The sequence below is a fragment of the Gracilinanus agilis genome, chromosome 6, assembly GCF_016433145.1.
Source record: "Gracilinanus agilis isolate LMUSP501 chromosome 6, AgileGrace, whole genome shotgun sequence".
Lineage (NCBI taxonomy): Eukaryota > Metazoa > Chordata > Mammalia > Didelphimorphia > Didelphidae > Gracilinanus > Gracilinanus agilis.
The window spans coordinates 235,420,947-235,446,906 of NC_058135.1; the positions used below are offsets into that span (position 1 = coordinate 235,420,947).

Genomic DNA, 25,960 nt, shown 5'->3' on the forward strand with positions numbered 1-25,960 from the left:
GTTCTCCTGGTTCTGCTCTTTTCACTCTACATCAGTTTCTGGAGGTCATTCCATTTCACATGGAATTCCTCCAGTTCTTTATTCCTTTGAGCACAATAGTATTGCATCCCCAGCAGATACCACAATTGGTTCCGCCATTCCCTAATTAAGGGACATTTTCTCATTCAATTTTTTGCTACCACAAAGAATGCAGCTATAAATATTTTTGTGCAAGTCTTTTTTCCTTATTATCTCTTTAGTGTACAAACCCAGAAGTAGTATGGTTGGATCAAAGGGCAGGCTGTCTTTTAAAGCCCTTTGGACATAATTCCAAATTGCCCTCCAGAATGGTTTGATTAATTCACAGCTCCACCAGTAGTGTATTTGTCACATCCCCTCCAACACTTATCACTTTCCTTTGCTGCCATATTGACCAATTTGCTAGGTGTAAGGTGGTACCTCAGAGTTGTTTTTATTTGCATTTCTCTAATCAAGAGGGATTTAGAGCACTTTTTCATGTGCTTATTGATAGTTTTTATTTCTTCATATGAAAACTGCCTATTCATATCCTTTTACCATTTGTCAACTGGGGAATGGCTTGATTTTTTGTAAATTTAACTTAGTTCCTTATGTATTTGGGAAATTATACCTTTGTCAGAGGATTTTGTTATAAAAATGTTTTCCCAATTTATTGCTTTCCTTCTAATTTTTGTTGCATTGGTTCTGTTTGTACAAAACCTTTTTAATTTGATATAGTCAAAATCATTCATTTTATATTTTGTAATATTCTCTACCTCTTGCTTAGTCTTAAATTCCTTCCTTTCCCATAGATCTGGCAGATATACTATTCTATGTTCTTCTAATTTTATTTATGATTTTATTCTTTATATTTAAGTCATTTACTCATTTTGAATTGATCTAAACCTGATTTTCCCCCATACTGTTTTCCAATTTTCCAGCAGTTTTTGTCAAAGAGTGAGTTCTTGTCCCAAAAGCTGGGACCTTTGGGTTTATCGAACACTATCTTGCTGAAGTCATTTATCCCTATTCTATTCCATTCATCCTCCCTTCTGTCTCTTAGCTAGTACCATATTGTTTTGATGATCACTGCTTTATAGTACAGTTTAAGATCTGGTACTGCTAGGCCTCCATTCTTCACTTTTTTTTTTCATTAGTTCCCTTGATATTCTTGATCTTTTGTTCTTCCAGATGAAATCTGTTATAATTTTTTCTAATTCTATAAAAAAGTTTCTTGGTAGTTTGATAGGTATAGCACTGAATAAGTAAATTAATCTTGGAGCAACTAGGTGGCTCAGTGGATGGAGAGCCAGGCCTAAAGACAGGAGGTCCTGGGTTCAAATCTGACCTCAGATACTTCCTAGCTGGGTAATTTAACCGCCCAATGCCCAGCCCTTACTGCTCTTCTGCCTTGGAACCAATACTTAATATTAATTCCAAGATAGAAGGTAAGGGTTTTTAAAAAAAGACTAAATTTTGTTTGTAATGTCTCTACAAAACCTAGTTTAAGTTTTGGAAATAATAGATACTCAAAAAAGAGTTGCCAATCATCAAAAGTTATATTTTCTAATTATCATCTAACTCTTTGAAAAGTGATTACCCAGGTATAGCACCTAAGGTGGCTCAATTAATCACAATATTGCACTGGAATAGTCTCCTCTCCTTCCATCCTAAGTGAGGAGTTGATTTCCTCAATAATGACAAAGAATGGCACAGATCTGTTTCTTAAGAGCTAATTTCTTCTGTATGCTTGTGCTTCACTTCAGAAATAAAATCTTCAAAGTAACAATTCGAAGCATTCCAGGAGGTAGAATCTATGAATTTGTAAAAATTTAAGCCTTTTTCCATATAAGTGTTTGTAACTATGGCACAACAAAAGAAAAAAATAATGAAATTCTACAGAAACCTGCTGAATAATTTTTTTTCTAAATTGGTTTTCAGTAAAGCATCAGCCTTAGTAACCCTAAGGCATCCAATATTATTAGACTGCTATTTTCAATGGCCAGGGAATTACATGGAATCAATAAAAATGGTAGCTAGAATTCCATAATCATTTCTAAGCTCACTGCACTACTTAAGCATGCTTACAATCAAATTCTTCTTTAGTTCCTTCCAGATTGTCTCTGGTGGTAAGGTCATTGAATCTTGTTTAGTCCTCTGACAGATGGCTAAGAAGTTATTATATTCTAGAATGCTATAATAAGTTGCCCCCTGACATTCTCTTTTCCTAAGCTGGCCTACTCAATTGACACTCATAGGGATTATTTCCTATTCCATTGATCATTTATGTTTTCTTTCTGTGAACTATTCCTCATTTTCTCACACACTTTTAAGAAACAGAGAAACCAAATTCAAAACATTTGAGAGGAAGCATAGTCTAGCAAAAAGAGCCCTGGTGTCTCCCTTTAACTCAGCTCCAGAGAATGTCCTTGTCCAACTCCTAATCCTTATTAAGTGTGGATTTTCAGGTTGGACCAGACAAGCTCTAAGGTTTCTTCTGACACAAACATTCTCAAGTTCCTAATAATCTAATTTTAGTCTTGAATAATGTCTAGTAATGGAATGGAATTCAAGTATCAGTTATTGTTAACTGGATCTTGTGGCTGAAATGCTTCTAAAGCATATGAGGACATTTTCAGACCTCCGTTCGTAGCAATGAATACATCAACAAACATAATCAAATTTTTTTGGATGGTAAAGTGGTTTATGTGATGTTTAAACATCTCTTTAGGCTCTAAAATTCAATACATCTGTATTTCCAGGATGGTTCCCTTCAGACTTAATTCCTTCTCTAGAAAGACTGCACTGTCACAAGAGCACGAGACCCAAGGCAAGGCACTTCATCTTTCTAGGACATTGTCCCCTCTTGCTTAGACAAGGAGGACTCTCAGGGCCCTTCCAGCACAAATGCAGATTTAGAAGTGACATGAGATAGTGGGTAGAGCTGCCCTGAAACCAGGAAGGCTTGACCTGGAGTTCTGCCACGGATGCATCCTGGTTGGGTTACCCTACACCAGTCAGTCATCTTTCTCGTTCCCAGCCAGAACGCAAAAATGACAAATAACCCAGAGACCATGAGACATAAATGAACCCAAATAACTACAATGAAACCTAGGCTATAACAAGAGATGGAAGAAGTCAAACAGGGGACCTGATGGACTCAAGGAATCAGTGATCTCTTCTGGCAAGAGGAATCAGGGATCATAACGAACAAAGGACCTGCACTGGGCTTCAAAGGAAGGATGTAATTTCAAGAGTCAGAAATGGGGACTTAGAGGAAGAAAGAGTTCTGGGTATGAAAGACCTACAGACAGAGAGGCAGGAACAGAAGCAAAGTAAGAATCAACCAGAATTTCAGCTGTCACAACCCAGATAGCATGAATCATGAGGCTGAAAAGGTAAGATGGAGCCAGAATGTGGAGAGCTTTGAATGCCAGAATAAGGAGTTTGTATTTTATTCTGTAAACAAGAGGAAGACACTCAAATCTTCTGAGCAGAGGAATAATCAGATCAAACATACCCACAAGGAAAATTATTTTGACAGAATTTGTGGGATGAAGAAGGGAAGAGTGCTCCTATAAATTTAAGATATTTTTAAGTAAATCATAATTTAAAATTTACATATGATATATACATATATGTAGAAATACATATAATATGTATGTATATATACATAAAACTTAAATCTCAAAAATCAAGTCACTAATCTTACTTAAAAATTACTCACAAAGAAATGAGATATTTAAAGAGACATTATTTCTGCATATAATGATGAAAAAAATCAAAGTGACAGGATTACAGATTAAGGACTTTGGAAAGGACTTTTGTAAGGACTTTGGAAGCCATCTAATCCAACCCTCTCATTTTTCAGGTGAAGAAACTGAAATATAGACAGGCTAAGAAACATGCCCAGAGTCCCACAGCTTGTACGTGTCTGAGATAGAATTTGAACCCACAAACTCCTGACTCTTAGTCTAGCACTCTACTCACTACATCATCCTACCTTTTCAGGATGAAGTCTAAGTTATAGTCATTGCTGATGAATATAAGCAGAAGACTGGGATCCAAGGGATAATAAGTTTGAAGAAAATTTTGGAAATTATCTTTTTAAAATTTCAGGAAAATCATTCCCTTTAGGTTTTAGAGATATACACACACAGAGAATTCTAAAAAATAGTGCTAAACTTTAGTTGGTTCAGGATTGCCTTAATCTTATGTGAATAATAACAGTTATGGCCATGGAAGTCATAAGTGCCATGCTTAGTATGACTAGAGGAGGAATATATTTAATTCTCCATGAGACACACAATTTATCTACTATAACACACAAGAAAAATGTAGATTGTAAATAACTTTGGAAAGGTTTAGAAGATTCCATCTAATATATAATTTATAAATTAGTCTTTGCAAAAGTATTCCATTTGCTATAGAAGAGTTCTAAAGAGAGTTTATATCTGAAATCTCATGAAGAAGTTATTTTTTAAGGCTGTACAATTGATTATCCTACTGTTCTCTGACCTTGTTAGGTTTTGTGTCTTTTTCATCTGGGTCCTCTATTTCACAGCAAGGATTAAACCCAGAAAACAGTGGGAATGTGTTGCTATTTGGCCTACATGATTTGGAGAAAGCACCCATCAAGCTATCCATGCTTCGAAGAGAAGTGATCACATGTGGGGGAAGGGCTGGATCCAGCATTAGTTCTGCCACCATTTGGCGAGCCTCATTTAGCATCGAAAGATCAACATCAGTTCCTCGCGAAGCATTCTAAAAAAGAGAAAAATGCTTAAAATTATATTAATTCTGTCATTTGACTACATAAAAAGCTTCACATTAACAGAATTTTTCTAAAATAAACCATAGCTTATATAGTAAAATCTCATTAAATTAGGTCACATTCAAATGCATATTTCCTTTCACTTTGATGTGGTATACATTATTTTTATTAAGTGAAAAATCTGGGGGCTGGGGGGAAATACCATATAATCTCTAAAATGTAATTTAAAATTTTAATCCAAACTGGAACATAAATCTCTTCTATGAAATATCTGAAAAATGATTATACAGCCTAGATTGAGAACATAATACATTCAAAAGCAGCCCATTCTATTTGTGGTTTAAACTCACTAAAGCTACACCTCCTACATCATGCTCCTAATAAAGGTTTTCTACTTCCCATTTGATAATTTACCATGTCAGGATGTCTGACTCTAAAATTCAGTATTCACAGTAACCAGATATAAAAGTGATACGGTTTTCAGCTTTACCAATCAAGACTGAATTCAGTAACTTAGGGGTAATCTATAAGATTATAATTCATCCAAATGAAAAGCTGAAAAAAAATAATGTACTTAGCCTCAGAGTCCAATAGTCTATTTTAGATACCCCACGAAATGATATCAATGGATGTTATCTATTTATCTTAAGAAAAATTAAGTTGGAGTGGGGCGGGGGAGTAAGTGTTCACAATTCAAAACTCCACTATTCACAATTCAAAACTTTAATAAAGTCAAGGACAATAAAAATTTAGCAGACTGCAACATGGCAACACCCTGAAACTTCATAAATCTCAAAGCTAACATCATTTATAGAACAAAATCTCTGGCCTATTTTGACAGAGAAATAGTAAAGGATGGAAATAGACTCAGAAGGAACAGATTATTATAATCAATATGAAAATAAAACTGGGGAATGGATAAATAACCACTATTTAGATAAGTATAATTATATTAAAACCAAGTATTACTATCATGGAATAAAACATGAAGGGGCAATGTATGTGACAAAGAGAAACAGTAGAGTTGGAAAAGAAATAAGGGGCTCAAATTAATTTATTTTTCTGGCTAATTGAGATTGAATGAGAATGACTTTTTTAAAACTACTGTAAGAACTAGCTTTAAAATTCATCGTTAAAATAGGCTCTCCTTCCTTCTTTGGTAAGGGACACACCATATGTAAGGGAATTCATATTTGATGACTACCTTCACCCATCATTTCTCAGGTTGATTATCACTTGTGGGTCCTCTATGAGATGCTCAGATGATCCTGTAGGAACTGACAGCCACCCCATTCCTCTTCATTTCATGGGCCTAGAGCCCTGACATGGCTCTCTCAGCTGCTCTAGATCACAATCTCTCCTTCTAGGCTCAAAACTAGACTATTCTGTGGGAAATTTGTAAGGTAAAAAGTGGTGGAAGAGTCACAGAGAGTAATCAACTCATCAATATTTTAGAGAGATGCTCATCAATGTTAATAACTTACTCTAGGGGAGAGTTAGATGCGAGTGTGATGAGTAATTGATAATATTGTCCCTTCAGAACCTTCTAAGCTTCTCTATCTTCCAAACTCTTCTTTCTTTCTTTCTCTCTTTCTTTCTTTCTTTCTTTCTTTCTTTCTTTCTTTCGTACCTTTTTCTCCATTATCTACTTACATCTCTTCTCTTCTCATCTAAGAGAACTGTTTCTCCTGATGTTCTTTTTTTCCCTTTCCCCTCTGACTACCAATTTATCTCTGTATTTCTATCTCTTTTTTTCTCTCTTCCCCTCATATTCCTGTCTTTTTCCTTTCCCTGTCTCATTCTTTCACTCAGAAGACCACAATTACCAGGAACTCTCTCCATCAAGCAAGACTGCAGCAGCTCTAATAAAATCATTTAGCAGTCAACCTTCTGGTCAATAGCTTCTCTGTAGTTAAATAAGCTGTCCTAGGACGAGACTCACAATCTACCTGTAGGACAGTACTAGAAATTTTTCCAGTTTTACGAGGCCTGCCAGAGATTGAACTCTACTTAATGGCATAGGTGCTAACATCCCAGGGTACAGAATCAGAATAAGATTTTAATAGCCCAAATCTGTTTGTAAGGGGAAAGTTCTATCTCCTTCTCTCCCATTCCCATCAGAAATGCTTCAGCAACCAATGCACAGACAATGCCTAAAAGGGGTAGCATTCCCTGGGCATTTTGGGGGAGGTTAGAACATTGCATCAACATTTTATTTCATAAACACTAGAACTAGAACTAACTTTTCCTAGAGAAAGCAGAGTTTCTGACTCAACATTCCCTATTCCCTATCATAGCTCTTGAATTTTCTCTCAAACTTCTGGTTATCTAACATCTATAATTTAAGTACATATCTAATTTCAACTCTTCCCTTTCGAGCAAACTGTCTCTTATTCTCCTATTTTCTCTCTAGCTCTGAATTAGCTGTTTTGAAACTCCTCTTTTCTCCTAATTTCCTCCCTGCCATATCTTTCCCTCTCAGCAGAAGTCCTTTCCTACTTTACTAAGGAATCAAGACCTGTCGTGAGCTTTCTTCTCCCCTCTATTCCAACCCTCAATCTCTCTTTTTTAATTCTGGCCTTTGAGAAACACTCTAGCTTTTCTTGCCTAGATCATTGTCTTTATTTTCCCATATTTACTCTCTCATTTTGTTCTTTGATGCTTATAGATATATTCAGGTCTCTTTTAATCTTAAAAGGTTTTCCCTTAGTCCCATCATCCCCTCATGATGTCTTTCTATTTCTCCCTTTCCAGTCAACTCCTAGAAAAGCCATCTAAACTGATCTCCACTTTCTCATTTCTTGTGATATGACTTCCTACCAGAATATCACATTAAAAGAGCCCTTGGGAGGTTACCAACTATTTCAGAATTGCTAAATCTGATGTCCCTTTCTCAGTACTCATCATTCTTAACCCCTCAGCAATTTTTGACACTATTTACAACCCTCTTCCCAGACACCCTTTACTCACTAGCCTTAAAATTATCTTCTCTAAGCAGATGATTCTGAGATGAATAGATCCAACTTTAGTCTCTGTCCTACATTGTCACATTAACTGCCTTTTGGACTCTAGCTTTACACAAAATCCCATGCCTCCTGTTTCCCTGTAACTATCAAGGGACCCATCATCTTCCTAGACACCTAGACCATCAACCTTAAAGTCATTCTTAATTTCTCATTCACAGTCACTCCATGTATCCAGTCAGTTGCCAAAACTTGTATTTTCTACCTTTACATTTCTTATTTCTTCTTCCCTTTCACACAGCAATTATCCTAGTACAGCCCTTCTTCTACCTGCATTACTACAATAGCCTTCTAACTAGTGTCTCTGCCTCAAGTCTCTCCCAAAGTGTAGATGTGACTACATCATTGTCTAGTTCTATAAGTTCCAGTGGCTCCCTTTGTACTCCAACACCAGAAGATAAACTCCTCTGTTTGGCATTTAAAGCTCTCAATGAAAAAGCACACGGAAAGTGCTTTGCAAGCCTTATAAAATTATAAAAATGCTAGCTATTGCTATGATTATTGTTATCATCACTAATAATAACCTGGCTCTGTCCTCCCTCTCTGATCTTCTTACACTTCACTCTCCACTACAAAATCCACCATCCAGCCTCACACATCTGCATGCTCTTCCCACTCATAACACTCCATCTCTTTCTCCAGGCCTTTGCACTGACTTTCCCCTATACCTGGGATGCTCTCCCTCCTTGTCTCTGCTTCTTAGTATCTATCCTTGGCATCCTTCAAGTCTCAGCTCAAATTCTATCTTCTTCAGGAGGTATGCCCCAGTCTACATCCCACCCCAACTGCTAGTGCTTTCCCCTCTAAGATTCTCTTCTGTCTCTCTGATATACAGCTTCTATGTTCAGAGTTATCATCATGTTATCTCTCTCATTAGAAAGTAAGTTCCTGTGGTAGTTGGATGGCTCAATGGATAGAGATAACATGATGTCCTGGGTTCAAATCAGGCCAAAGAAGAATGGCAAGGGCTAGGCAATTAGGGGTAAATGACTTGCTCAGGGTCACACAGCTAGGAAGTATCTGAGGCCAGATTTGAAATTTTCATATTTCTGCTGCAGGAGCAACTATCCTTTCAATCATCCACGATTGCAATCTTGAAAACATCTTCAACTCCCTCCCTATCTCTCAAACTCCAAATCCTCCCAAATATGAAGCCTTTTCAATTAACCTCTAAATCTTTCTCATATCTGCCTTCTCTTCTCCATTCACACAGCTACCACCCTCTGTGAATCCCTCATCACCTCTCACCTAGACCATTAATGTACTCTCCTAACTCATCCTTCCACTTCTAGTCCAGTCTCCTATATATCCGTCCTGGCCTCTGCTGCCACAATCATCTTTCTGGGTATGATATCACTCCCCCTCTCAAAAATAACCAGTGGATCCCTATTATTTCAAAAATAAAACACAAACTCCCCAGTCTGGAATTAAAGTCCTTTATATCTTACTCCAGACTTATTTCATTCTCCCCTCTCTGATCCCCACACATTTTATCTTCCATCTATGTGTCTTTACACGCGCTCCCCAGCATATCTGGAATACATTCCCTTCTTATCTAAGCCTCTTCAAATTCCTAGCAGCCTTTAAACTTCTTATTAGGACTTTCTTCTTCCTCAGAGTAAATTTTATTTACATATCTGTTTCACCTCTACTAGCCAGAATACAAGTACCTTGAAGGCAGGAGCTGTTGCTTAATTTTTGTCTTTGTATTCTTGGTGTCTTTGCACACACTGGGCACATAATACATAAATATACTTGCTAGATTGTGATCTCATTCAACAAGCTCTTGCAATAATAATCCATCCCTATTTATTTCCAATCTAGCTATTCCCTGGCCCATGCTATTACTATCTACGCCTCTTCCAGGATATCTTAAGAGTTCCATTATACCTCAGCCTACCTGACCTCATCAGACTTGTACTTGAACCACTCCTGTAGTACCCTTTTCTCCAATTCTGCCTGCTAAGATCCTACCCATCTTCCAGATTCAGCTCAAACTGCTGCCATGTTTCACAAAGTGCCTACCAGGTTAACACGCTTGACCTTCCTTGATTGCAGCTTCCAAAATCAAAATTGTTTCTCCTTTCTCTGAACTCTAACAGGGCTCTTGTTGCACTTGCAACATTCTAGTTCTTACTGTAATAATTTGTATGCATGTTTTAACTTCCCTACTAGATTATAAAGTGAAAGGGAAGAAGGGGAAATGGACATATCTCATTTATTTTCAGATAGCTTTTAGGGCTCACAATGCTTGATATAGAACTGGTAACTGAATATGATAATATAAAACATACTTTAGTATTTGTAATATTAATGATGAATCAAGTTTTGTGCCTCTATCTCTTAACTTTAAAAACAGTTGAAGAGAATGCATTTTTTTCTCAGTTCTCTACATTGCTTTCTTTTCCCCTCTCAGTTGATAGTACTCAATAAAATAAAAATGGGTCCTTGCAATAATTTGGTTGAAGCCTAAGTTAAGCCCAGGTTATCCCATGAAAATGCTATGTCTTTTAAGCCATAGAATCACAGAACCTAAGAATTGGAAAAGACCTCAGTAGCCATCTAAACTAACTCGAACCCAAAAAGGAATCCCCACTACAACATACCCGACAAGAGGTCATCCAGCCTCTTGCTTGAAGAATTATTTTTAAATGAGCTTTTTGGGGGATCACTTGCCTCTTTTTCCTACAAGTGGAATGCAGAAAAAAGATCCATTTAATTGCAGGTTCCAGATTATCAAGTTCTTACTATAGGATATTCTGATTCTCTATTTAAATGTTTCTTTCAAATTTCTCACAAACATCACTCTTCCTAATGCTAGTACATACACTCACCTGATAATGGGGTTTAGACCACTGCTTCAAGTCCCAATCCCAAAGAATCATCTGGGGGAAAAAAAAGAATATTCATTTGGTTACAAATTAGCAGGAACTAAAGGGCAGTAAAAGCAAAGTTTCATTTTTTTCAAATTTAGCTACCAACAAAACTATTTTTTTTCTTTTTCAGAGTAGAAACAGAAATGAGTAGAGGCAAGCATATTTTTTAATTTTTTAAACAGTTTTTTAAAGCAAATACTTCATTAATTCAAATGCTATGCAGCATAGTTACTACTATCAAAGGGCCAATAATATAAAGGTAAAATCATGCTATTGTTATAAAATTTTTAAATGATCACATATCATTCACTCTCAGCAAAAAGAAAATCCCGGCTAGCTAACATTTTATGCCAGTGGGTGGTGCTGCTTCCCTATGATATTTAAGGTGTTGCTATAAAAAGCAACCCTCGCTTAAACAGTGCACATTTCCTGTGGTTAGACAGCATAAATGAGTAACTTTCTCAAAGTGACTTTCAGCCATACTCTGTGCTTGGGTCAATTCTTGATTCTCCAATAAGGATCTATGAAAGCTGCCCCCTAATCGTACTTTCCAATCTGTTTCTCCATCCTGCTCCGTCAGTGTGCACTCAGGAAAGTAGGAGGAGCCTTAGAGAAATTTTATTTTTGTGGCCCACTTTTTTGGAATGTTACCTTTCTATAAAGCAAGACTGAACTGCCTGGGCATGGAGTTAGGAAGACCCTGGTTTAAATCTCAACTCTATGTGACAGGAGAAAATCATTTAACCTATCTGAGCCTCATACAATTCTCTAGGAAGCTAAGTTATGGATGGACTATGATCTTCTTTAACAAAACTAACTTCCCAAACTAACAGAAATCACAAATTCTTGACATACTGACATAAATAGTAGACTATGTCTCTTCCTGTATTGATCAGAACAGAACATAAGAGGGGAAAAAAAAGAGTCAAAAATTAGCTAATGTGGTGGTAAAATCACTGGACTAACTAGCTGATTTTTAGGCCATTTTTTAATCTTATTTATCTATTTATATAAATATTTATCTTTATTATTAAATCAAACTTAAAGATTATTAAATCAAACATAAACATAAAGAGGGACCAATAAATAATCTATAAGGACGCCAAAAGGCTGCACATTGACAACATTATCTGTGTTCACCTATATTCTTATTTTGTCAAATATTGCCAAATTACTTTTTTTAAACCTTTACCTTCTGCCTTAAAATCAATACTAAGTATCAGTTCCAAGGCATAAGAGCAATAAAGGCCAGGCAATTGAGGTAAGTGACTTGTCCAGGACCATACAGCCTAGGACCTCCCATCACCAAGCCTGACTCTCTATCTACTCACTGAACCACCCAGCTGCCCAGCTACCCCAGTTACATGTTAATCTGTGCAGTGTTGTCTGGGGCAGTGTGTTTGGTCCCTCTGCTCTGGTGTTGAGGAACTGAGCTAGGACTGGGGCCACATGAATGGAAAGAAGAGTACAAGAAGTAAGACATGCTGTTCAGGTCCAAGTCAGTGAGACTCAGCAGCTGAACCGACATGGCAAATGAAGAGCCAAGGCTTAATCTAAGCCTTCAAACCTGGAAGATGAAAGGGACAGTGGTGTCCTTCCTGGAAATGGGTGGGGGGAATGAGTTTTATTTTGCATATGTGAACATCAATCACAAAGTATGTAGGATGTCCTTGCTATATGCCAAGCACCGACTTTAAAATTTGGTTATCAGAACTGAGTCTAAGAGGTACATCAAACACCCCAAAGCCAGCCTAACCTCCCCATTGCAGGGTCTCCTAAGGGCTCTATGCTCAAGTCTAAAAAGTCTTTCCCTCTTCTGAACTGGAGCCAACATGTGGCCCAGGGGCTCTGGAACACAGGACTACCATTAGCACAGTTCTGCTCAATCTTTATACCAATGATTCCAGAGCACAGATTGCACACTTTTCAGATTTTCAGATGACAGGAAACTGGGACAGGCTGGCTAATAGATGAGACTTCAGAATTAGGATCCAAAAAGGATCTCAACAGGCTGGAACAGGAAGTGATAGCAAATGAAATAAATTTCGCAGGGGTCAATGTAAAGTGTTGCACTTGTTTTACAAAAAGTTAACCAGACAAGTACACAATGAGAGAGATGTGAATAGAAGAAAGTTCACACATAAAAACCCTACAAGATCAACATGGCTCAATGCATGATGCTGTCAAACAAAAAGACTAAGATGTTGTTAGGCTGCATTAACAGAAGTAGAATCCAAACCGATGGAGGTGACTGATGGTCATGATGGACACTGTCTCCTTCCTGGCCAGACTATATTTGAGTAACACGTATAGTCCTGGGAGCCCCATTTTGAGAGGGGTAATTGCCAAACTGGGGTCAGTTATCTCCAGAGAAAGGTGACCAGGAAGGTGAGGAGCCCAGAAACCACACTGGGGTCACTGGGAGGAAAGGAGAATGTATAACCAGGAAAAGACAAAACTACAACTGGGGCTGGGAGAGATGGTAGCTGTTATCACATATTTGAAGAAGAGCTAGACTTATTTTACTCAAAGCAGGATGGATCATCTTCTTATTCCCAAAAATGATCATGCAGAAATTGTACAACTCTGTCAGAATATTACACTAAACTGTCTTGTTTTGGAGAGAAGTTGTTGGACTCGATGACCAGTGGGGTCCTGTCCAACTGTTAAGATCCTGGGTCCTTTCTTTTCCAGGAAGCCTTTTCTGGTCTTCCTTATTCTTAGCATCTTCCCCTTGAAGGAGCCTCCAATTTATCCTGCATACATCTCATTTGTAGGTAGCTGATTCCCCTATTTGGCAAGAAGCAACTTCAGAATATGGACTGTTTTCTGCCTTTCTTTGTATCCCCAGTATAAAATTTATCATCGTGCAAGGCACACTCAAGGAACCTAATAAATTCTTGCTGATTTGCCTGGCACAGTGAGTACAGGGCTGGGGTTAGATATCACCTGCATTCCTGAAGGTTGGGCTGTTCTGAAAGTTTTACTTGCATTTTTTCCAAGAAATAAACAACGTAGAATTGACTAATTATGCTTCCTGAAGAGTCTCAGTTCTACGACTGGAAGTTGCTGCCATCAACTGGTAAAAGGTAGTCACAGCAATCTCTAGACTGGAAAGCCATCCTCAGAACTTCTACAAGGTTCATTTATTCATAAACTTGCACTAGAGAATAAGACTGGAAAGTGGGCCTAGCACACAAGGGATGTTCTTTGGATACCAGGAACAATATGTTTGTGAATGCCATTTATACACAGAGAGAGAGAACAGAATTGTGGAATTTTAGAGGTGGAAAAGACCTAAAATATTATATGGCCCAACCCTTTCATTTAAATAAATAAAATTAATTAATTAATTAGCTAGTTAATTAATTAATTAAAGATGAGAATATAAACTATTTACCACAAGTTATCAAAACATCAATCTCACTAAGACATTTGATTCTGATAAGATCCACAAGCTATTGCTGTATTATATTGTATGCTCAGCCAGAAACTCTCCTAAAAAGCCTTAATTTTCAGAAGATAAGTGTTACAGGTTGGATTATGAGAATTTTCCATTTTTTTTTAAACCCTTGTACTTCGGTGTATTGTCTCATAGCTGGAAGATTGGTAAGGGTGGGCAATGGGGGTCAAGTGACTTGCCCAGGGTCACACAGCCGGAGAATTTTCCATTTTTTTGCAGATATTAAAAATATGGCAACTATACAACTACTATGTGACAGAAATTATTTTTGTAATTTGCAATTTTTGTCTTTTTGTAATTTGTAATAAGAATTTAAGAGTCTAGAGCAGTGATGGGCAAACTAGCCTGGGCCAGATGTGGCTGCTTCGACATTATTTCTAATCTGACGAATACGACTAGGATACAATACAATGAAACTTCGAAAGAGTTGCCTTAGAAACAGACTGATAGAGGAGCATTTCCTTTCCTTTGGCCCCCTATTTAAAAAGTTTGCCCTCACTGGTCTAGAGTGATATTTTGAAAATGCATAAAACTTGAAAATGTCTCAACTCAACTCTATTACAAGAGCTACTGATTTAATGTCAATCCATTATGAATTCCTGTTACTAAAATTTTGATAGTATAAATATATAGTATATAAGTACATAGTTTAATGTACTTAATAATCTTAAATAAGAATTTAAAGCTAGTTATATTAATAGTAAAGTCTGAGTATTTATTCTCCCTTTAGCAATCTACAATACTCCTGAAGTTTGATTCCAAAGAATGATGGAACTAGAAGAGTCCTTATTGGTCATCTAATCTCATCTTATAAGCAACATAATTTATTGTATACTGGAGAAAGGAGAGATCCTATCATCTGAGTATTCATGTATCCATTACCCAAGTTTTCCTAGTTATCAGTGTTAAGAAGGTGTTGGAGAATGCCCAGATCACCTAAGACGGAGGGACCACCTTTGGGGAGAAGATATTTTCTGTTCCCCTCCAATGTGGGTGATAGTAGCATCTGGCTATTAAGTGCGAAGAGGCTGCATCTTTAAAAATGACCAAACTGAGACACCAGCTCCCTTTCCCCTGTTCTTTCCCCTCTTTTTCCTGCTCGTTGTCCAGAGAAGATGAAAGTCAAGGTTCACCCAGAGCTGGGCACCATGACCTGAACCAGTGGGAAGAAGGAAGAGATACTTCCCTTCTGACCTGGGATTTCTGTTTGGTCTGTTCCATTCAGAATGTTCTCCATTCTAGGTACACATGTAATCCCCACCAGACCAGACTGAGCCAGAGTGAGTCTGGAGCCAGGACACTGAGCCAGATGCACAGTCGGTCAGTCTAGCAGGCTGTGCCGGACATCCCAAGAATGCCTGAGACGCAAGCCTATGCCAGGCTGGGGACTGTGCAATTTAGGAAACCAGCTAACATGGAACCCTGATCCCTTTTTTTTCCCAGACAATAAAGTTGTGGGGGGAGCAACAGGGGAGTTTATGCCACACAGGCTAAGGAATATGTTTGTATATTTGTCTTTATGCCTTTCAAGTAACTATTCCTTTGTGAAAGCTAATCTGAAACTGGGGTTTAGGAGACCCCCATGAGTGGGCGTCAGTGGGGGCTGGAACCAATGGTGGAGAGCACAGACTGCCAGTAGCCCCATACGGGTATGGGGAGGAGGAGGGTTAAATGTAACAGGCCTTTCCTTCAAGCAGTGGGAGCCAAGGAGTCTCTGACACCATTTACATGTTGTCTGGGTACATGTCTATGATTTAACTGGGGAAGTGAGAAAATCCCTCCCACTGATGCTGTTCAGCAGCCATTTTCCTAGTCTCAAGAGTGTTTCCTAAACACCCAGAGGCAAAGTGATTTGTACTTCATGACCCTCACTGCTGGTTAGCAAATTTCCTCATTGCTGTTCAACATTATTGCTCAAATTCCTATTCTAGAATCATTTATTGTGGGCCTAAGATGTGGGAAAGTAGTCGTCACAAAGTATGCAATCACAGACGCATAAAAGGGCAAACTAGGTGGCAATAATGGATAAAGCACTGAACTTGGCAAGAAGACTCATCTTCTGGAGTTCAAATCTGGCTTCAGACACTTAGTAGCTGTGTGACCCTGGGCAAGTCACTTCACCCTATTTGCCTCAGTTTCCTCATCTGTAAAAAAGAGTCGGAGAAGGAAACAGCAAACCACTGCAGCATCTTTGCCAGGACAATCCCAAATGGGGTCCAAAAGAGTCTGACATAATTGAATAACAACAAATAGAAGCTCAACCTGAAAAGGAGTTTTCCTAGTCCTTGGGCTATTCTCTATTAACTACTCTAGGTGATCTGCATTTTAGGTTGGGTAAGGAAGCAAAAGTCTTCAATACATGAATATATTCATTAATGATCATGAGGAAAATTAATTCTCATTCTAATATTTCTCCCCGCTTAGTACTAGTACCTATCACTACTTAGCTCCCCATAATAAGGACTTATCAGTCTCTCAAATTGTCAGTAGACACTTAGAGAACAATTTGCAAGTCAAAGGATAAAGGGAAGCCTTTAGAAAGAACTAAGAAGCCCTCCAATATTTTTGAAACAATCACCCTCTTTCTTGGGATTACAATGAGAAAGTCAAACATGAATTGAAGGATGTCTTTTTAGGCCCATCCGACAACTCTGTCCAAAAGATTATATCTACCAAAAATCAACACTTGACTTGATCTTTGTTCATTCTAAGAATTAATATTTAGCATTGCTAACACTAAGATAAAATGAACTTATTTTCATAATTTTGTTTCACTTTCTAAGATAAAGTCTCAAACAAGCCTTCTTTCATTATTTACTATAAAAATACAGGACTCGGTTTTAGATAAACTCATTCAATGGCTTTTTCTGGTGCCAATTGCCTTCTTATTTCTACAAAGGAACAAACTTTTAAAATCTGTGCCCTTTCTTCCATTTTAAATCCACAACAAATTACTAGAATGAGCATTTTAGCAATAATTTTGAAGAGCAATGAAGAAACTTGCTAAACAAGAGTGAGGATCATTGCTAAAATTACCTTAGAACAATTACTTAATGTAGTTCTTTATATTGTAAAAGTTCACTTGACAAAATCTATGATAATTTGATTTATTATTTTCAGTAAATTTCTATTGCCACATCTTTCTAAAGGCAAATATCATACATCATCTAAAATACACCAGCATTTAAAAGGTGGCTTTTTTCTCTAACTAGCCTATGAGGACAACATTATATACTATGCCAAAAAAATTTAAAAAATAAATCTTTAATTGACTTGGTAAAGAATTTGACCAACACCTTTCACAATGCCATCATTTAAATGCAACTTATTCTTGCTATAAAACTGTATTTTGATTAAGTAAAAAGTTTCGATTGAACATGATTAGAAGCCAAATTTGCCTTGCACAGCTCTACAAACCAACAAAACCACAGGGAGACGTCAGCAGTATAATCAGGAGATATTATCAGGTTCAATTACGTCAATGAGGTTTATTTCATTGTTCCTCATGCAGCTCAAGAGAAAAACATGTATGTGCTCAAAGCCAAATTTATAGAATTGTCATATTTCTTTTAAAAATTTTACTGATATCTTTTATCTACATATCATATTAATTTCTGATTAAGGTCTTAATGCTCAATGAGGTGCTTACTAATTAGATGAATATAACGTTCCCCATCTCCTTCTCAGTAAGACTTCCCAATAATAAAGATTTAAAAGGGGGGTGAACTAAAACTGTTCTATTTAAAATAAAATTTAAATTTAAATTTAAAATCAATATATTCTTTTCAATATAGGTGTGAAATAACTGTTAGAACAAACATTGTAGAAGGAGGAGTCTGGAGTCATGCCATCTCAAATGGGAGATACAGAATGAGAAGTCTGGAAAATTGGGTTCTAGGATCACATCTGGTCACTAACTTGTATGATATTAGATAAATTATTCATTTTGCAGGAACCTCAACATGGGTTGCGAAATAGGGAGATTAGTCTAACCTCACTTCTACCTCTAACATTCTAAGTATAACATTTGCTACACACATCAGGTAGCACGGAGAGGGCACTGGCCCTGGAATCAAGGGGATCTAGACCTTGACCCAGCCAAGGGTCTTGGCCCTAAGACCCTGACTTAAACACTTACAACTCAGAGAAGTCACTGAACCTAATTAAACCTACTTCCTCATTTGCAAAATAGGGATTTTACTAAAAGCAATAACATCACAAGGTTTTGTGAGGATCAAATGAACTAATATATTAAAGCATTTTGCAAAGCTTAAAATGCTCTATATAACTATCAACGATCATTATTTCTTAAAGAATTTGTTTTAATTGTTTTAAAGCTCTCAAATTGTCACTCTATCCCTTCAGTTTTACTACAAAATTTCTGTAGCTATGCTTTTCTTTGTATTCTTTATTTTTTAATTAACAAAAATCATTCTACCTCCTTCCTAACTTCCATCATAGGAAAAATAAAAATAAAATAATTTTTATAAAGACTCATAATAAAAAAATGAATTTCCAAATTGGTTGTGTCAAAAATATACGTCTTGGGGGCAACTGGGTAGCTCAGTGGATTGAGAGTTGGGCCTAGAGACAGGAGGTCCTAGGTTCAGACACTTCCTAGCTGTGTGACCCTGGGCAAGTCACTTGACCCCCATTGCCTACCCTTACCACTCTTCCACCTATGAGCCAAAACATGGAAGTTAAGAGTTTAAAAAAATATAAACGTCTTGTTCTGCACCCTAAGACCATCACGTGTCAAGAGATGGATAGCATGTTTGATGTCTGGTCCTCTGGAATTGTAATTAGTCATTTCATTAGTAAGAACTCTTAAAACTTTCAAAACTGTTTTGTTTTTTCAGTGGTGTTATTACTGTTCTGCTTCTGCTCACTTCTGTCTTCATCAATTCATTCTAGTCTTTCCCCTAAGGTGCTGCACCCTAAGACCATGAGACCTCTCCATCTGTTTTGCACATTTGTTGTCTCCACCATTTGTACATGAGCTCCTGGAGAGTATGCACTGTCTTTCTCTTCTATTTGTATCCCCAGAGTTTAACCCAGTAATCTGCATATAAGTATGTGCTTAATACTTTATTCATTCACTTAATGAATCCCTCCCTTTCTCCTTTCCTCCTTTCCTCCCTTCCTCCCTCTTTGAATGTGAATGGGATGAATTCACCCATAAAACAAAAATGGATAACAGAATGAATCAAAAAACAAAACCTGATAATTTACAAGAAACACACTTAAAAATGAGAGGCACACATAAAATAAAAATCAAGAGCTGGAACAGAATATAACTATGGAGCTGGAGCAGAATATAACTATGCCTCAGCTGATACAAAGAAAGCAGTGATAGTAATCATGATCTCTGACAAAGTTAAAGTTAAAACAGATATAATCAAAAAGATATAAACAGTCAAACTACATTATATCTAAAAAGTACCATAAATAATAAAGTATTATCAATATTAAACCTATTTGCACCAAATGTTATACCATCCAAATTTTTAAAAGAAAAACTAAATGAGTTGCAGATAGAAATAGAGAACCAAACAGTAAGAGTGGGGGACTTCAATCTTCTCTTCTTGGAAATAGAAAAGTCTAACCAAAAAAATAAATAAGGAAGAAGTCAAGGAAATCAGTAGAATCTTAGATAAGTTAAATATGATTGGAGAGAATTGAATGAGAACAGAAAGTATATCTTCTCAGTGGAACAATATGGTATCTTTACAAAAACTGACCATATATTAGGGCACAAAAACATTAGAATTAAATGTAGAAAAGAAGAAATATTAAACGCATACTTTTCAGACTATCCTGCAATGAAAACTACATCATAAAGGATATTGGAAACACACAAAAAAATTAATTTGAAACTAAATAACTTAATCTGAAAGAATGAGTGGTTTGTACCAAGACAAACATAGGAATTGTATGAACACAACTACAAAACCTTTTTTACACAGTTAAAACTAGATCTAAATAATTGGAAAAACATTAATTGCTCATGGGTAGGATGAGCCAACATAATAAAAATTACAATTCTGCAAAAATGAATCTACTTATTCAGTGCCATACCAATCAAATTACCAAGAAACTTTTTTATAGGATTAGAAAAATTACAACAATGTTCATCTGGAAGAACAAGAGATCACGAATATTAAGGGAAATAATGGAAAAAAATGTGAAGGATGGGGGCCTAGCAGTACCAGATCTTAAAATATACTATAAAGCAATGGTCATCAAAACAATCTTACTGTCTAAGAGACAGAAGCAGGGTGGATCAATGGAATAGACTAGGGGTAAATGACCTCAGCAAGATAGTGTTCGATAAATCCAAAGACCCCAGCTTTGGGGACAAGAACTATTTGACAGAAACTGCTGGGAAAATTGAAAACAGTATGGGAAAAATTGGGTTTAGATCAAGATCTCACACCCTATACCAAGATCAATTCAAAATGGGTAAATGACTAAATATAAAAGAGTGAAATCATAAATAAATTAGGTGAATATAGAATAGTATACCTTTTGGATCTGTTGGAAAGGGAGAAATTTAAGACTAAGCAAGAGACAGAGAACATTGTAAAATGTAAAATGAATTACTTTGATTATATCAAATGTAAACGGTTTTGTACAAACAAAACCAATGTAACCAAAATCAGAAGGAAAGCAACAAACTGGGAGAATGTTTTTATAAAAAAACTCTCTGACAAAGGTTTGATTTCCAAAATATATAAGCAACTAAGTCAAATTTACAAAAAATCAAGCCATTCCCCAATTGACAAATGGTCAAGAATTATGAATAGGCAGTTTTCACATGAAGAAATGAAAACTATCAATAACCACATAAAAAAGTTTTCTAAATTTCTCTTGATTAGAGAAATGCAAATCAAAACAATGCTAAAGTACTACCTTACACCTAGCAAACTGGCCAATATGGCAGCAAAGGAAAGTGATAAATATTGGAGGGGATGTGGCAAAATTGAGATATCAATGCATTGCTGGTAGAGTTGTGAATCGATCCAACCATTCTGGAAAGCAATTTGGAATTATGCCCAAAGGGCTTTAAAAGAATGCCTACCCTTTGACCCAGCCATACCACTGTTGGGTTTGTACCTTAAAGAGATAATAAGGGAAAAGATTTATATTTTTGTACAATAGTACAATATTGTATAAATATTTTTATATTTATAGCTGCGCTCTTTGTGGTGGCAAAAAATTGAAAAATGAGCGGGTATCCCTCAATTGGGGAATGGCTGAACAAATTGTGGTATCTATTGGTAATGGAATACTATTATGCAGAAAGGAATGATGAACTGGAGGAATTCCATGTTAACTGGAAAGATCTCCAGGAACTGACGCAGAAAGAAAGGAATAGAACCAAGAGAGTGTTGTACACAGAGATTCATACACTGTGGCACAATCAAACATAATGGACTTCTCTACTAGCAGCAATGTAATGATGCAGGACAATCCAGAGGAATTTATGAGAAAGAACATTATCCACATCCAGAGAAAGAACTGTGGGAGTAGAAACGCAGAAGAAAAACATATGATCAATCACATAGTTCAATGAGGATATGATTGGGGTTTTGGTGTTAAAAGATCACTCTATTGCAAATATGAATAACATGGAAATAGGTTTTAAACAATGACACATGTATAACCTAGTGGAACTGCTTGTCAGCTCAGGAAGAGGGGAGGGAAGAGGTGTGGCAAAAATCATGAATCATGTAACCATGGAAAAATATTCTAAATTTAAAAAAAGAATGAGTGTTTTAAAGATCAAATCATAGAAACAATAAATAATTCCATTAAAGAGAATGATAATGAGACAATATGCGAAAACCTATGGGATGCAGCAAAAGCAGTAAGTAGAGAAGAATATATATATATATCTGAATAATCATATTAATAAAAACAGAAAAGGGATCAATAAATTGGGAATGCAATTTAAAAACTAGAAAAAGAACAAATTAGAAATCTCCGACTAAACACCAAATTAAGAAACCTAAAAATTAAGGGGAAGATCAATAAAATTAAGTGTAAGAAAACCATAGAACTAATAATTAAATCTAGAAGTTGGTTTTCTGAAAAAATTAATAAAATAAACCATTGGTTAATATGGAGAAAAAGAGAGAGAAACAGAGAGAGAGAGACAGAGACAGAGACAGAGACAGAGACAGAGACAGAGACAGAGACAGAGACTACCAAAGAATAAGAAATTAGAGCAATCTAGGAATTCTTTTGTTCAATTAAATGCAAACAAATTTAATAATGTAAGTAGAATGGAAGAACTCATACCCAAAAAAACCAACTGCCTGGACTATTAGAGGAGGAAATAAATATCTAAATAAATATATATTGGAAAAAGAAATTGAAGAGGCTATAAATGAACTTCCTAAGAAAAAAGCATCAGGATCAGATAGATTCTACCACACATTCAAAGATCGACTAATTCCAATATTAAATAAATTATTTTTAATAACAAATAAGGAGTTTTGCCAATCTCCTTTTATGAAACTAAACAGTACTGAAACCTAAACCAGGAGGCGCATAAACAAAGAAAATTAAATATGGATATGAAAATCCTAAATAAAATATTAGCTAGAAGACTATAATAATATATCACAAAGATTATACATTGTGATCAAAAAGGAATTATAACAGTAATGCAAGGATGGTTTAATATAAGGAAAACTGTCAACATAACTGATTATATCAATAACAAAAGTAATTTTTAAAAAACCATATGATTATAGCAATAGATGCAGAAAAGGCCTTTGGTAAAATACAACACTCATTCCTATTGAAAACACTGGAGAGGATAAGTTTAAATGTATTTTTTTTCTTAAAATGATACAAAGCATCTACCTAAAGCCATCAACAAAAATTATTTTTAACAGGGATAAATTAGAAGCCAACCCAAGAAGATCAGGAGAGAAACAAGGGATGTCCATTATCACTGATATTGTTTAATACAGTATTAGAAACATTTGCAATAAGAGAAGAAAAAGAAATTGAAGGAATAAGAATGGGCTAAGAGGTAATAAAACTATCTCTGTTTGCAGAGTACATGATGGAATATGTGGAAAATCCTAGAGATTCAACTAAAAAGTTAGCTGAAACCAACAATAATTTTAGTAAAGTAGGAGGATATAAAATAAGCTCACATAAATCATCAGCATTTTTATATGTTACTAATAAGGTCCTACAGGAAGAGATAGAAAGAGATACTCCATTTTAAATTAAATTAAATTAAATAACCACAGACATAAAAAAAATTCCTGTGAGTATACCTGCCAAAAATAAACCAGGGACTACAGGAGCATAATTACAAACCATTTTTTATAAAATGCAATAGTCAGATCTAAATAATTGAAGAAACGTTCATTGTTCATGGATAGACAGACAATACAATTAAAAGAACAATCCTACCTAAAAAAATCTACTTATTCAATGCCATCCCAATTAAATTACCAAAAGATTTCTTTATTAGGCTAGAAAAAATAATAACAAAATTCATTTGGAAGAACAAACAACCAAGAATATCAAAAGAATTAAGAAAAGAACTGTAAAGGAAGGGGGTCTAGCAGTACCAGATTTTAAATTGTATTATAAAGTAGTAAGCAGTAAATACCAAAACTATCTGGTGCTAGCTAAAAAATAGAAGAGTAGATCAGTAGAACAGTATAGGCATAAAACAACCACAGTAAAAGATTATAGTAACTTTGTATTTGACAAAAGCATAGATCTAGGTTTGGGAGATATGAAATCACCATTTGGTAAAAACTTTTGGGGCAACTGGAAAGTAGTTTGTCAGAAACAAGGTATAGGCCAGGGGTCGGCAACGTATGGCTCTTTCTGCAGGAGCCATAAAGTCAATTTTTTTTTTCAGGCTCTGTTACAGTAGCCGCACTGTGAGCTCTGTACGGCTCTCACGAAATTACTTTTTAAAAAACGTGGCGTTTATGGCTCTCATGGCCAAAAAGGTTGCCGACCCCTGGTATAGACCAATATACTAATCACTAAAATAAGATCAAAATGGATACATGATCTAGACATAAAAAGAGATATCATAAGTAAATAAAAAGAATAAGGAACATATCTATCAGATTTATGGTTAGGAGAGGAATTTATGAATCAACAAAAGATAGAGAGCATCATGAGATATAAAATGGATAATTTTGAGTATATGAAATTTTCTTCAGTTATGTTTCCCTTCTAATATTAGCTACATTGGTTTTGTTTGTATAAAATCTTTTAATTTTATGTAATCAAATTTGTCATTTTTCAGTGATCTGCTTGAGCCCGGTCATGTACTCTTCCCTTATTCACAGATATGAGAGATAAATTCCTCTTTACTCCTCTAATTTACGATGACTTAGTAATATGTCCATGAAGAAACATATCTTGGTATCTATATGTAGTTTTTGCCAGACTACTTTCCAGCTTTCCCAGCAGTTTTTGTCAGTAAATTTAAAGAGTGAATTCCAGTAGCTAGCTAGGGTTTGAGGGTTTATCAAACACTAGGCTTCCTAAACTTTGCCACAATACCTACCTGCTGCATTATCTTTTCCCCCAAAGTTCTACTTTTCTGATCCCTTTTATGGGTTATCTTCTACCATTACATACAAGTTCCTTGAGGGCAGGGGCTTATCTTTTTGGTTTGGATTTGTATCCTCAACATTTAGAACAATTCCTGAATCAAAGGAGAGAATATTTACAAAGCACCTTAGCGCAGTGCATAGTACATGGTAGGTACTTAATAAATGTTTGTTTCTGGTTCCTTCTTTCCTGATAAATGCATTTTACCTGCCTGCCTACCCAAAAGCAATTGGTATTTCTCCAGTTGTTTAGGCCAATTTTTATTTCCATAACGAGTATTTTATAGTTGATTTCCCACAGTTCCTCTGTATATTCTGTCAAGTTGACTACCAAATATATTACACATTCTATAGTTATTTTTAGTGGAATTTCTCTATCATTCCCTTCTAGTACTTGATGGTAAAATACAAAATTGCTGATGATTTGAGTGGACTTACTTTACACTGCAATTTTGCTGACATAATTATTTTAATTAACTTTAGGTGACTCTAGAGTTCTCAAAGTTTATCTTCAGATCAGTTGCAAAAAAAAATCCAATCATTTTGTTTGTTTACTTATATTTAATCCCTCAATTTCTTTTTCTTATCATTTCTATAGCTAAAATTTATAACACTATACCAAAGAGTAGTGACGCTAATGGACACACTTGACTTATCTCTAATCTTACTGGAAAGACTACTGGTTTATTTCCATTACCATATAATATTGGCTGTAGGTTTGAGGCAGATGTTATTTGTCATATAAGGAAATGTCCACATATTTCTGTCTTATAATGTTTTTAACAGAAATGATGTTATTTGGGAAAACAATTTGGAACTATGCCCAAAGAGGTATAAAAGTGCATATCCTGAGACTGCAATGCTGCTGCTTCATAGATCTAGGTCTCAGGATTTCAAAGAAAAGGAAAAGGCCCCACGTATACAAAAATGTTTATAGCTCTTTTTATGATGGTAGAGAATTGGAAACTGAGGGGATTCTCTACAATAAGGGAATCGTAGAACAAGTTATAGTATATGAATGTCTTGTAATGCTATTGTGCTTTAAGAAAAGCCTGGGAAGACATGTAAACTGATTAAAGTGAAGTGAGCAGAACCAAGTCAATTACACAGTAACAGCAAAATTGAAAGATAATCAAATGTGAAGGACTTAGTACTAATCAATACAATGATTCACCATAACTCCAAAAGGATTTAAGATATAAAATGTTATCCACCCCCAA

The 25,960-nt window shown here is 35.9% G+C and overlaps 1 protein-coding gene across 1 annotated transcript in view; it reads right to left on the minus strand.

Moving 5' to 3' along the window:
* Nucleotides 1–25,960, minus strand: part of PDE3B (phosphodiesterase 3B) — a 196,916-nt gene that overhangs the window by 54,074 nt on the left and 116,882 nt on the right. Inside the window, exons 2-3 of the mRNA XM_044681542.1 lie at nt 10,629–10,679; nt 4,516–4,761 (exon numbers count right to left, since the gene is read on the minus strand). Coding sequence (XP_044537477.1) covers nt 4,516–4,761; nt 10,629–10,679 — 297 coding nt within the window. The remainder of the gene's footprint in view (nt 1–4,515; nt 4,762–10,628; nt 10,680–25,960) is intronic.